The sequence below is a fragment of the Tachyglossus aculeatus genome, chromosome 11, assembly GCF_015852505.1.
Source record: "Tachyglossus aculeatus isolate mTacAcu1 chromosome 11, mTacAcu1.pri, whole genome shotgun sequence".
NCBI classification, from domain to species: domain Eukaryota; kingdom Metazoa; phylum Chordata; class Mammalia; order Monotremata; family Tachyglossidae; genus Tachyglossus; species Tachyglossus aculeatus.
In genome coordinates, this window is record NC_052076.1 from 1,717,524 (window position 1) to 1,731,145 (window position 13,622).

At 56.1% G+C, this 13,622-nt stretch overlaps 1 protein-coding gene across 2 annotated transcripts; it reads left to right on the plus strand.

The window, feature by feature from the left end:
• The first annotated feature begins 3,743 nt into the window (after window positions 1-3,743).
• Window positions 3,744-12,763, plus strand: ANKRD39 (ankyrin repeat domain 39). Of its 2 annotated transcripts, none has more exons than XM_038753389.1 (4): window positions 3,744-3,858; window positions 4,856-4,959; window positions 6,834-7,037; window positions 12,624-12,763. In XM_038753389.1, exons 1-4 carry the CDS (start codon window positions 3,759-3,761, stop codon window positions 12,711-12,713), a joined length of 498 nt encoding a protein of 165 aa, XP_038609317.1. In that variant the 5' UTR covers window positions 3,744-3,758; the 3' UTR covers window positions 12,714-12,763. The 2 variants fall into 2 exon arrangements, with proteins under 2 accessions (XP_038609317.1, XP_038609316.1); XM_038753388.1 differs by lacking the exon at window positions 12,624-12,763 and adding an exon at window positions 7,142-8,233.
• Window positions 12,764-13,622: the final 859 nt, after the last annotated feature.

A 13,622-nucleotide genomic window follows, 5' to 3' on the forward strand; every position in this document is an offset into this window, starting at 1 on the left:
AAGGGCTGCCCTGGGGAGGGGTCCCCGGGGGGATGGCCTTTACCAGAAGGCCGGGCCGCACGGAGGCGGAGGTTGCGGGTCCCCTGGGAGCGGGACAGGCCGGAGCCGGCGCTTTCCCACGGTGCCGCTGGGAACGGGCAGCTTTGGCGGGGAGAGGTCGGGGCCCGGGAGAGCGGGAAGGGGAGGGCGACCCCGGCTCACGGGGGGGGCAGTGGGTCGAGCCTTCCGAGAAGCAGCGTGGAAGGGTAGGAAGGAGGCTTCCTCCAAGCAGCCTGGCCCGGGGGGTGGGGGGCCGTCGTCCGGCTGTCCGGTTGTCCGGCCTTCCGGCCAGGGTGAGCAACTGGAACGTTCCTTGGGGACTGCCCACCTGCCCCCCACCCGGCTGCCTGTTCGCCCGGCGTTTCGGCCCCCGCGTCCCCCCCCGCCCGAGATGCGGTGCCCATGGCAGGACCAGGCGGCCGGAGCGCCAGGCCAGGCCGGCCCAGGATGGCGGACAGTTGGCATGAGGGTTGGCGTGGGGAGGGAGGGTCCGCTGGCCCCAGGGCGCGGGTGCTCCCTCGGACACCTGGGGCGAGCGGGCCCTAGCCGGGGAGGGGGTGCCAGACCCCCACAGCGCTTCCCGCACGCCCCCGTAAGAGTTGGGTGCGGGGGCCTTGGGCTCCCCTCCCTCTGCCCTACCTCCTTCCCCTCCCCACGGCACTTAGATATATTTGTACCTATTTATTACTCTATTTATTTTACTTGTACATGTTTACGACTCGTTTTATTAATGATGTGCATAGAGCCATAATTCTGTTTATTCTGACGGCTTTGACACCTGTCTACATGTTTTGTTTTGTTGTCTGTCTCCCCCTTCTAGACTGTGAGCCCGTTGTTGGGTAGGGACCGTCTCTATTTGTTGCCGACTTGTAATAATAATAATAATAATAATAATGGCATTTATTAAGCGCTCACTATGTGCAAAGCACTGTTCTAAGCGCTGGGGAGGTTGCAAAGGTGATCAGGTTGTCCCACGGGGTCGCTCACAGTCTTCATCCCCGCTTTACAGATGAGGGAACTGAGGCACAGAGAAGTGAAGTGACTTGCCCAAAGTCACACAGCTGACAATTGGCGGAGCCAGGGTTTGAACCCATGACCTCTGACTCCAGAGCCTGTGCTCTTTCCACTGAGCTACGCTGCGTGGCTTAGAGAAGACACGCTGTTTGGGAAGTGACTTGTACTTCCCAAGCGCTTAGTACAGTGCTCTGCACACAGTAAGCACTCAATAAATTCATTCATTCATTCAATCGTATTTATTGAGCACTTACTGTGTACAGAGCACTGTATTAAGCGCTTGGGAAGTACAAGTTTGCAACAAATAGAGACGGTCCCTACGCAACAACGGGCTCAGTCTAGAAGGGGGAGACAGACATCAAAACAAAACATGTAGACGGGTGTCAAAATTGTCAGAACAAATAGAATTAAAGCTATTTGCACATCGTTAACAAAACAAATAGAATAGTAAATATGTACAAGTAAAATAGAGTAATAAATCCGTACAAATATATATACAAGTGCTGTGGGGGAGGGGAAGCAGCGTGGCTCAGTGGAGAAGAGCCCGGGCTTTGGAGCCAGAGGTCATGGGTTCAAACCCTGGCTCTGCCAATTGTCAGCTGTGTGACTTTGGGCAAGTCACTTAACTTCTCTGTGCCTCAGTTACCTCATCTGTAAAATGGAGATTGAGACTGTGAGCCCCACGTGGGACAACCTGATCCCCTTGTAACTGCCCCAGCGCTTAGAACAGTGCTTTGCACATAGTAAGCGCTTAATAAATGCCATTAAAAAAAGTCACTTCACTTCTCTGTGCCTCAGTTACCTCATCTGTAAAATGGAGATTGAGACTGTGAGCCCCCCGTGGGACAACCTGATCACCTTGTAACCTCCCCAGCGCTTAGAACAGTGCTTTGCACATAGTAAGCGCTTAATAAATGCCATTATTATTATTAAGGAGGTAGGGCTGGGGTATGGGGAGGAAGAGAGAAAAAGGGGGCAACGATTGAAAATATGTGTGTGTGGGGGGGGTCATTCATTCAATCATATTTATTCATTCATTCATTCAATCGTATTCATTCATTCATTCAATCGTATTTATTCATTCAATCAATCGTATTTATTCATTCATTCATTCAATCGTATTTATCGAGTGCTTACTGTGTGCAGGTAACTGTACTAAGCGCTTGGGAAGTACAAGTTGGCAACATATAGAGACGGTCCCTACCCAACAGTGGGCTCACAGTCTAGAAGGGGGGGACAGGCAACAAAACAAAACATATTAACAAAATAAAATAAATAGAATAGTAAATATGTACAAGTAAAATAGAGTCATAAATCTGTACAAACATATATACAGGTGCTGTGGGGAGGGGAAGGAGGTAAGGCGGGGGGGATGGGGAGGAAGGGGAGAGGAAGGAGGGGGCTCGTTTGGGAAGGCCTCCTGGAGGAGGTGAGCTCTCAGTAGGGCTTTGAAGGGAGGAAGAGAGTGTGTTCCCTTCTAGACTGTGAGCCCACTGTTGGGTAGGGACTGTCTCTATATCATCATCATCATCAATTGTATTTATTGAGCGCTTACTGTGTGCAGAGCACTGTACTAAGCGCTTGGGAAGTACAAATTGGCAACATATAGAGACAGTCCCTACCCAACAGTGGGCTCACAGTCTAAAAGGGGGAGAAGTGGGCACTCTATATGTTGCCAACTTGTACTTCCCAAGCGCTTAGTACAGTGCTCTGCACACAGTAAGCGCTCAATAAATACACTGATTGATTGTGTGTGTTTGTTTGTTTTTTGGGTGGGGGAAGGCAGCAGTCCGGGTGGAGCTGTCTGCTCCGCAAAGGCCCCGGGGCCGATCTTTTAGACTGTGAGCCCACTGTTGGGTAGGGACCGTCTCTCTATGTTGCCAACTTGGACTTCCCAAGCGCTTAGTACAGTGCTCTGCACACAGTAAGCGCTCAATAAATACGATTGATGATGATGATGACTGTCTCTATATGTTGCCAACTTGTATTTCCCAAGCGCTTAGTACAGTGCTCTGCACACAGTAAGCGCTCAATAAATACGATTGATTGATTGATTGAGACTGTGAGCCCACTGTTGGGTAGGGACTGTCTCTATATGTTGCCAGCTTGTACTTCCCAAGTGCTTAGTACAGTGCTCTGCACACAGTAAGCGCTCAATAAATACGATTGATTGATTGATTGAGACTGTGAGCCCACTGTTGGGTAGGGACTGTCTCTCTATGTTGCCAACTTGTACTTCCCAAGCGCTTAGTCCAGTGCTCTGCACACAGTAAGCGCTCAATAAATACGATTGATTGATTGAGACTGTGAGCCCACTGTTGGGTAGGGACTGTCTCTATATGTTGCCAGCTTGTACTTCCCAAGCGCTTAGTACAGTAAGCGCTCAATAAATACGATTGATTGATTGATTGATCTCGCCGGTGATGAGCTTGGCCCGACGCCAGCCTCTCTCTCTCCCCGAATGCCCCGGGCGCCCTCCAGTGGCCGCTTTGGATGGCGACACTCGCTAGCCCGGAGGCCCCGCCCTCTTCCGACGCCGCCGTCTCGGATTGGCCGCCGGGTCGGGCCCTCGGCCTCGGATTGGTCGGCTCCGGCAGCGGCCCTGCCCCAAAGGAAGATGGCGGCGTCGGCGTCGGCGTCGGCGGTCACGTCCAGCCGATCGCTGACGGACAGACGGAGCGACGGCGCGCTCCGGAGGGACGGCGATGGCAGCCCCTCGGGCCTGCGACGACGGCGCCTGCTGCCGCCACCGGAGCGCGGGGTCCGGCGCGCAGCAGACCCTGGCGGAGATGGACTTCGAGCGAGGTGGGCGGGGCCGCCGGGCCGGGCGTCCCGTCGGAAGCGGCAGCCGTCGGGACCCCCGTTTTGGCGCCCCCCGGCGGGCCGCGGCGGGAACTGCGGGCTGGGGCCGGGGGCGGCGCGCGCCCCCCGGCGGCGGGAGGAGGGCAGCCCGGACCCTATAATAATAGTAATAATGATGACGTCATTTATCAAGCGCTTACTAGAGAAGCAGCGGGGCTCAGTGGAAAGAGCCCCGGCTTTGGAGTCGGAGGTCATGGGTTCGAATCCCGACTCCTCCATGTGTCGGCTGTGTGATCTTGGGCAAGTCACTTCACTTCTCTGGGCCTCAGTGACCTCATCTGGAAAATGGGGATTAAGACTGTGAGCCCCACGTGGGGCAACCTGATCACCCTATATCCTCCCCAGCGCTTAGAACAGTGCTTTGCACATAGTAAGCGCTTCACAAATGCCAATTATTATTATTATTATGTGCAAAGCATTCAATCAGTCAATCGCATTTATCGAGCGCTTACTGTGTGCAGAGCACTGTACTAAGCGCTTGGGAGTCAATCGTATTTATTGAGCGCTTGCTGTGTGCAGAGCACTGTACTAAGCGCTTGGGAAGTCCAAGTTGGCAACATCTAGAGACGGTCCCTACCCAACAGTGGGTTCACAGTCTTGAAGGGGGGAGACAGAGAACAGAACCAAACATATTAACAAAATAAAATAGACTAGATATGTACAAGTAAAATAAATAAATAAATACGGACAAACATATACACATATATACAGGTGCTGTGGGGAAGGGAAGGAGGTGGAGAGGAAGGAGGGGGGCTCAGTCTGGGAAGGGCTCCCACTGTTCTAATCAATCAATCGTATTTATTGAGTGCTTACTGTGTGCAGAGCACTGTACTAAGCGCTTGGGAAGTACAAGTTGGCAACATATAGAGACAGTTCCTACCCAACAGTGGGCTCACAGTCTAAAGCACTGTTCTAAGCGCTGGACCTGGCTCGCCCCCAGGGATCTGGTCGGCCGCGCTGGACGGAGACCTCCGCCGCGTGAAGCATTTCATCCAGAAAGCCACGGACCCCAGCCTGCCCGACAAGGCAGGCTACACCGCCCTGGTGAGCCCAGGCCGGGGGTGCGGAGGGGAGGGGAGGCCGCACCCCAAGCACCCGGGGGCAGGGGGTCGGCCAACGGGGGTCAGCCGGGCCGCCGGAGTGGCCGGGACAGAGTTAGGACCCGCCATTCGTGCCCTCGAGGAGCCTGGCCTTATTGTGGGCAGAGCGCTGTGCTGAGCACTGGGGAGAGGATAACAGAGTTAATCAATCAGTCAATCAATCAATCGTATTTATTGAGCGCTTACTGTGTGCAGAGCATTGTACTAATCGCTTGGGAAGTACAAGTTGGCAACATATAGAGACGGTCCCTACCCAACAGTGGGCTCACAGTCTAGAAGGAGGAGACAGAGAACAAAACCAAACATATTAACAGAATAAAATAAATAGAATAGATATGTATAAGTAAAATAAATAAATAAGTAGAGTAATAAATATGTACAATCATATATACATATATACAGGTGCTGTGGGGAAGGGAAGGAGGCAAAACGAGGGGGATGGAGAGGGGGACGAGGGGGAGAGGAAGGAGGGGGCTCAGTCTGGGAAGGCCTCCTGGAGGAGGTGAGCTCTCAGTAGGGCCTTGAAGGGAGGAAGAGAGCTAGCTTGGCGGATGGGCAGAGGGAGGGCTATTCCAGGCCCAGGCGTCGATGGCGGGACAGGAGAGAACGAGGCCTAACGGGGAGGAGATTATCGGCGGAGGAGCGGAGGGTGCGGGCTGGGCTGGAGAAGGAGAGAAGGGAGGGGAGGTAAGAGGGGGCGAGGTGATGGACAGCCTTGAAGCCCAGGGTGAGGAGTTTCTGCCTGATGCGCAGGTTGATTGATAGCCACTGGAGATTTTTGAGGAGGGGAGTAACATGCCCAGAACGTTTCTGGACAAAGACAATCTGGGCAGCGGCATGAAGTATGGATTGAAGTGGGGAGAGACATGAGGATGGGAGATTGGAGAGGAGGCTGATACAGTAGTCCAGACGGGATAGGATGAGAGCTTGAATGAGCAGGGTAGCGGTTTGGATGGAGAGGAAAGGGCGGATCTTGGCAATGTTGCAGAGCTGAGACCGGCAGGTTTTGGTGATGGCTTGGATGTGAGGGGTGAACGAGAGAGCTGAGTCGAGGATGACACCAAGGTTGCGGGCCTGTGAGACGGGAAGGATGGTAGTGCCGTCAACAGTGATGGGAAAGTCAGGGAGAGGGCAGGGTTTGGGAGGGAAGATAAAGAGTTCCGTCTTGGACATGTTGAGTTTTAGGTGGCGGGCAGACATCCAGATGGAGGTGTCCTGAAGGCAGGAGGAGATGCGAGCCTGGTGCAGGCATTTTGTGGAGGAACAGCCATGTCTCCGAAGGCTGTTCCTCCGCAAGTGAAGTGACTTGCCTGAGGTCATACAGCGGATAAGTGTATGGAGAAGCAGCGTGGCTCAGTGGAAAGAGCCCGGGCTTTGGAGTCAGAGGTCATGGGTTTAAATCCCAGCTCCGCCCCTTGTCAGCTGTGTGACTTTGGGCAAGTCACTTCACTCCTCTGGGCCTGTTACCTCATCTGTAAAATGGGGATTGGGACCGTGAGCCCCCCGTGGGACCACCTGATCACCTTGTAACCTCCCCAGCGCTTAGAACAGTGCTTTGCACATAGTAAGCGCTTAATAAATGCCATTATTATTATTAACTGAGGCATAGAGGAGTAAAGTTTTGGACCTAACAAGCTTAAGTTGCCTCCCGGGCAATCAGGTAGACGATGTCCCGGAGGCGGGAAGAAAGGTGAGAAGACTGCAGAGTTTCAGAGGAGAAGTTAGGGCAGATTAATAATAATGGCTCCCCAGACCCCTTCCCGGCTCAGCTGGCTCCTCGGGCAGGGAAGAGAGAACCAGGCATTCTCCCTCCTCCAGCACTATGCCAGCCGCAACGGGCATTTGGAGGTGTGCCAGCTTCTCCTGGAGAGCGGGGCGGAGTGTGACGCCCAGACCCACGGCGGGGCCACCGCCCTGCACCGGGCCTGCTACTGCGGCCACGCCGACGTGGCGCGCCTGCTCCTGTCTCACGGGGCCGACCCGGGCGTGCCCGACGGCGACGGCATGACCAGCCTGCACAAGGTGAGCGGGAGCGGACAGAAACCCTCCATCTTCTGGGCGCCGCCACCCTTCCCCCCGCCCCCGGGCCTGGCCTTGACCCCGGCTTCTCCACGCTTCTCCCCCAGGCCGCCGAGCGGGGCCACCTGGACCTCTGCTCGCTCCTGCTGCAGCACAGCCCGGCCCTGAGAGCCGTCCGAGACCACAAGGCCCGGCGAGCCTGCGACCTGTCGCCGGGCAACAGTGGCCTGTATGACCTGCTGGCCGGCTGAGCCTCCGGCCCTGGTCTGGGGGGAGCCCCCGGAGGAGGAGGCCCGGAGTCCCCAGGGCGGCCTGAGACCCTGCTGCCGGGCAGGAGCCGGGGTAGGAGGCAGTGGGTGCGAGTTTGACGCTGGCTTGCTGATTTGATGTGAGAGAAATTACAAACGTTATTTTCCTCCTTGAAGGTGCTTTGGGTCCAGTCTGGGGTCCGGCCAAGTGAGCACCAGGCAGAGACCTCCCCCTCCCCTGGGTCCCCTGCTCCTGCTGGCCCAGGCTGGGGCTCCTCCTTAGGCCAAGCCCCCCCATAGTGGGGTGTTGGGACCAGGAGATAACTTTTTCCTGTCCAGATGTCTGCTCCCCAGCTTTAGAGCATAAGGCAGATGGGCTGGCCTCCCTGCACCCACCCTACACCTCCTGTCCTGTCCCTCTCTCCAGGCCTCCTCCCCTCTAAAGTGGGCCCAAAATGGACTCCAAAATCAGAGGGCACACACTGCTCCCCTCTGAGCAGATCCCCAGCACGGTCCCGGGGAGGGTGTCGGGGCTGGCCGGAGCCTCGCTCCCGCGGTTGGCGAAGGCAGCCTCTGCAGTGGCAGCAGGGCTCGAGCTCTGGGCAGAGGCAGTCGTCCAGCGCGGGGGTGGCACAGTTGTCGGGGGGTGGGCAGGGCACGTTTCATGGGGACAGAGAGCTGTTGGACATGGTGTTTCTCTCTTCCTGGGGTATTGTGCCAAGGTTGTGCTGCAGGGTGCTCCCGGGGGAGGTGAGGGAGCCCGGCTCTCCAGCTTGGCCTGTGCCAGGAGGCAAGACTGCCCCCGGGCAGAAGCGGCCCCTGTGACCACAGGGCCGTGGAATTGCACAGCTCCTCCCCTCGGGAGCCTGGGCTAATAAAAGCTGCGTCCTGCCCGTTAGGTAATCTGGGCAGGGTGCATTCAGCAGCAGAGAGCAGAGAAGCAGCGTGGCTCAGTGGAAATCAATCAATCGTATTTATTGAGCGCTTATTGTGTGCAGAGCACGGTACTAAGCGCTTGGGAAGTACAAGTTGGCAACATATAGAGACAGTCCCTACCCAACAGTGGGCTCACAGTCTAAAAGGGGGAGACAGAGAACAAAACCAAACATACTAACAAAATAAAATAAATAGAATAGATATGTACAAGTAAAATAGAGTAATGAATATGTACAAACATATATACATATATGCAGGTGCTGTGGGGAAGGGAAGGAGGTAAGATGGGATGGAGAGGGGGACGACGGGGAGAGGAAGGAAGGGGTTCAGTCTTGGAAGGCCTCCTGGAGGAGGTGAGCTCTCAGTAGGGCCTTGAAGGGAGGAAGAGAGCTAGCTTGGCGGATGGGCAGAGGGACTGGGGGCATTCCAGGCCCGGGGGATGACGTGGGCCGGGGGTCGATGGCGGGACAGGCGAGAACGAGGCACGGGGAGGAGATTAGCGGCAGAGCAGCGGAAGGTGTGGGCTGGGCTGTAGAAGGAGAGAAGGGAGGTGAGGTAGGAGGGGGCGAGGTGATGGACAGCCTTGAAGCCCAGGGTGAGGAGTTTCTGCCTGATGCGCAGATTGATTGGTAGCCACTGGAGATTTTGGAGGAGGGGAGTAACAAGCCCAGAGCATTTCTGGACAAAGACAATCCGGGCAGCAGCATGAAGTATGGAAAGAGCCCGGGCTTTGGAGTCAGATGGCATGGGTTCAAATCCTGGCTCTGCCGATTGTCAGCTGTGTGACTCCAGGCAAGTCACTTCACTTCTCTGTGCCTCAGTTCCATCTGTAAAATGGGGATTAATCAATCGTATTTATTGAGCACTTACTGTGTGCAGAGCACTGTACTAAGCGACTGTGAGCCCCATGTGGGACAACCTGATCACCTTGTATCCCCCCAGCGCTTAGAACAGTGCTTTGCACATAGTAAGCGCTTAACAAATACCATCATTATTATTATTACTATTCAGCAGCTGGTGATTTGGGCTCTAGGGTGGCAGTGGGGGCTAAGCGAGGCCGGGCCGCAGGGTCCCAGAGTCCAGTGTGGTGGGACGGTGAGCCTCAAGGTCAGAGCAGTAGTTGGTCTGAGAGATTTTGGCCTTTGCGGGGTGGACCAGGGTCCTGTCCCCTTTTCCTACCTCCTTGGTGTCGCCAGCTTCTCAGGTCACTCTGGGGCTGACCCCCTTTCCTTTTCTCTGGGGGTATGGGCTGCTGGGCTCTGTCCTGAGTTCCTTCCCAGCCCCCACCCCGTTTCCTTAACCATCTCTGGGTCTGAGAGGGTTTGGTGGGTGAGGGGAGGAGGGTCACCTGACACTCCCCTCCCCGCCCCCCAAAGCCCTGCTAGCCGGCTAGGGCTAAAGGGAGCTGGGGAAAGGCGGTGTTTGTTTATAAAATTTGATCTGGCCTGACTCCCTCCAAGGATATGATTGCAGCTCTGAGATGCTGGGATTGGGCAGGGAGGAAGGGCTGTGGTTAGCAGCGGCAGCCGCAGGCATTGGGGCCCTCACGGTCTGAGTGGGGACTGGGTTGGGCTCCCTGCTGTCACGGTCCTCACAGTCCTTTCAGACTGTGAGCCCACTGTTGGGTAGGGACTGTCTCTATATGTCGCCAACTTGGACTTCCCAAGCGCTTAGTACAGTGCTCTGCACACAGTAAGCGCTCAATAAATACGATCGATTGATTGCTGTCCAGCAGCAGCGCCTCCAGCCCTAGCCATTAGGATGACTGGAGGCCTGGGGACCAGGTGGAGGTGGCTTCTGACCTTGCCCTCACCTGGAGAATCTTCAGGGAAGCTAGAAATAGGGCTGCCCCTCTCCCCCACAGCAATGCACACACCCGTATTTCCCCCTGCCATGACACCCACCCAGCAGGGAGTTGTCCCTCTCTCCTAGAGATGTCGGGAAAAGCAGTGGGCCATAAGGGCTGGGACTCAGTGAGTCCCTGTTGCCTGTCCCTTATGGCCAGGGCTGCCAATTCTCCCTCCCCACCTCGACAGCCCATTGTCGCCGTCCCCCCTCCAGGTTAGAAAAATGAGGGGAAAGTACTAGGGGTTGGGCCGGGAGCCCCTAACCATCAGGCTGGAGAGGAGACTCCGGGTCGGGTTTCTAAACGGATATGGTGGCCTGACAGATGTAGAGAGGGAGGGGATGAAGGTAAGGAGCCCATGCTGGTGTGGGCCTGCAGCTGTATGTTTGGCAAATTATGTGTGTGTATTATATATAAAATATACATATATTTATGTTTACTAATGTCCATCTCCTTTAGGCTGTGACTCACTGTGGGCAGGGAATGTGTCTGTTTATTATTATACTCTCCCAAGTGCTTAGAACACTGTTTTGCACAGAGTAAGCACTCAAATACAATATGAATAAATGGCATAGCCGGGGTTGGGGAGAGCACGTTTTCTAAACACCCCTCCACACCCACATCCATCCATCCTCCTGCTAAAGCCTCGCTGACTCTCCCCACCTCCCTCCTTCCCTCTCCCCGTGGCCGGAGCCCTCCTCTGTCCCCTGACCTGTGGCCCATGGTCTCTGGTGGAGGGCTTGGTTGACTGGGATGGGCCGCTGCAGTGGTTTAAGGACCAGGTCCAACCTGAGCAGGTGAGGGGGAGTTGGGGCCGTCACGGGTCTTGTGGGGCCGCTTCAGTTGCCCGGGCCCTTGGCTACCTGCCTGCCCTGCCGTGCCCGCGCCGCCTCGCTGCCCTGGAGGCCGGCAGCCAGCCAGGCTGAGCTGAGGCAGTTGGTAATGGGGGTGTTTGGGGGGCACCCAGGAAAGCCGACTGCTCCAGCAGTTTCCACTCTAAGTGGGGGTGGGAGTGAGGGCTCTCGGCCCCGGTGGCTCCTGGTCCATTCATTCAATCGTATTTATTGAGCACTTACTGTGTGCAGAGCACTGTACTAAGCGCTTGGGAAGTACAAGTTGGTCCATCCCCCTTGGCGGCCCCCAACCCGGGACGGACAGGCTGGGGCTGGGGTTGGGGGGAAGCTGGGATTTTGGATCTCTTTCCCCGGCCCCCCCCCCCCAGGAGCGGTCCAGGCTTCCCTTCCTCTCCCTGGCCTAGGGTGGAGGTGGGATGGAAACTGGGAATCGGCCGGAATCCGGCCCGATCGGGAGAGCGGGTCCGAGTTGGGGGAGCGGTGAGCCGGGACTGGGCGGGAGCTCGATGGAGGCCCCGGGGGAAGGGGCTGCCTCCCACCGCAGACAACCACGTTGATGTCCACAGTGGGGAGGGCTGATGGGTGGGCTGGGGGCTCAAGCACGGCTGGGGATTTTAAGGCCAGCCGGGCTAGCAGAGTCGGGGGGCTTTCCACTGAGGAGTGGGTGGGGGGGCGGGGGCCGATGGCTGACCCAGCAGAGAGATGTACTTGACGGCATCGCAGTGCCTGTGGAAGCAGAGCTGGGCCTGGGCCATGGAGCAATAGGGGATGAAGCTGCTGCTGCTGTCCCCCCGCATCGGCTCGGCCCCCTGCCCAAGAACAGGGCACAGGCAAGGTGGGGAGCGGGACGGGGGGAGCGATGGTTTCTGGCTGCCGCTGGCAGGGTCAAGGCCAGAGGCCGGTGCCCCTGGCCCTAACCCTAACAGCAATGACAATCACCATCATGGTGTTCATTAGGCGCTTACTATGTCTCTGGCACCGTCCTAAGTGCCGGGGTAGTTGTAGGTTAAGCAGGTTGGACACAGTCTCTGTCCCCCATGGGGCTCCCAGTTCTTCATCCCCATTTTCCAGATGAGGGAACTGAGACCCAGAGAAGCAGTGTGACTTGCCCAAGGTCACACAGCAGACAAGTGAAGGGGGGGGGGGGGGGGGCATCTGAGGACACTAATAGGAGTCGCAGAGAGTCCATTGGGTCATTTGAGGTGAAATGGGATGTTAAGCTGCTTTCTGAAATGTTTTTCTGATTTCATAAGTGAATGTAGGGTCATCTAAGGACACTAATGGGGGTCAGAGAGTTCATAGGGTCATCTGAGACACGAGTGGGGTCGTGGGGTCATTTGAGGTGAAATGGGACATTGAGCTGCTTTCTGAAAAATTTCCCAAATTCATAAGTGAAAGTGGGGCCATCTGAGGACACAAATGGGGTCACAGAGAGTTCATGGGGGTCATCTGAGGGCACAAGTGGGGTCACAGGGAGGCCATGGGGTCATTTGAGGTAAAATTGGACATTGAGCTGCTTCCTGAAAATTTTCCCAATTTAATAAGTGAAAGTGGGGGTCACAGAGAGTTAATGGGGTCATTATTTATTTTACTTGTACATATTTACAATTCTATTTATTTTGTTAATGTTGTGCATCTAGCTTTATTTCAATTTATTCTGACAACACCTGTCCACATGTTTTGTTTTGTTGTCTCCCCCTTCTAGACTGTGAACCCGTTGCTGGGTGGGGACCATCTCTATATGTTGCCGACTTGTACTTCCCAAGCGCTTAGTACAGTGCTCTGCACACAGTAAGCGCTCAATAAAGACGACTGAGTGAATTCCCTTCCTCAGTTGACTCGTGGCCAAACTCCTGGATGTAGGCCTCATGGAGAGACACTTGAGGCAAGGTGAGCAGGGCCCAGACTGGCACATGTCCTCTTTCCTTGTCAGCTGGACCGGGTCCCCCTGTCCTGGGCTTGCCCCAGAGGGCACAGGAACATCCTTCTAGGGTTGGTGAAACACAGGGTGGAGGCGATGGAGTGGGAAATGGGCCCAGCTAAGATGGAAGTGGATGCAAGTCAGCCGGCCTGGGGCCAGGGGTCAGATGTGAAGAAACGATGGAGCCCTCCATCAATGCCCAGGATGGTGTGGGGTCAGGCTCGGTTCCAAGGGGTATCTGAGGTCGGGGTGGGGGGCTCCTTGTTTCTCTCTCCTTTGGGGGAGCTTGGGTGGGTTCACCTCCCCACCCAACCTCCACCCCTTCCCCCCGGCCTCCCTCCCCGCCCAGGCCCGGTTGGGAGCTGCAGGAACCCTGCTCAACCCAAGCCCCACCCCAACTACCGCTGTAGTGGCCAGGACCCTGCCGCTGGCCTCTGCCCCTGGGATCCGGTGCAGGGCTGGGCATCACTGAGAAGAAGAGGTGGAGAACAGCAGAGCCGTGGCCGGTGACCACACATCAGCCAGGTTAGCTTGGAACAGGGCGCATGCCTACATGTTTGCCTGCAGCCTGCCGGGATGGTGACCCCAGCCCATTCCTTTCACTCTTTCATTCCTCCATCCTTAACTCTCCAGCCAGAACCACCCCGTACGTGACCCCGCACCCTGCAGGGAGAGACTCAGGCCAGGATGGAGGGCTTCGACCCTTCTCCCCCTCCACCCCGCCAGCAGGCTGGGGGTAAACCTGGCTGCTCACCCTGGAAGGCAGGGGTTAATGGTGGCACC

Coding starts and splice junctions, on each gene's coding strand:
- ANKRD39 (XM_038753388.1), top strand. CDS start 3,759: ATGGCAGCCCCTCGGGCCTGCGACGACGGCGCCTGCTGCCGCCACCGG. Junction 3,859..4,855: donor GGAGATGGACTTCGAGCGAG/GTGGGCGGGGCC, acceptor GCTCGCCCCCAG/GGATCTGGTCGGCCGCGCTG. Junction 4,960..6,833: donor AGGCAGGCTACACCGCCCTG/GTGAGCCCAGGC, acceptor TCCCTCCTCCAG/CACTATGCCAGCCGCAACGG.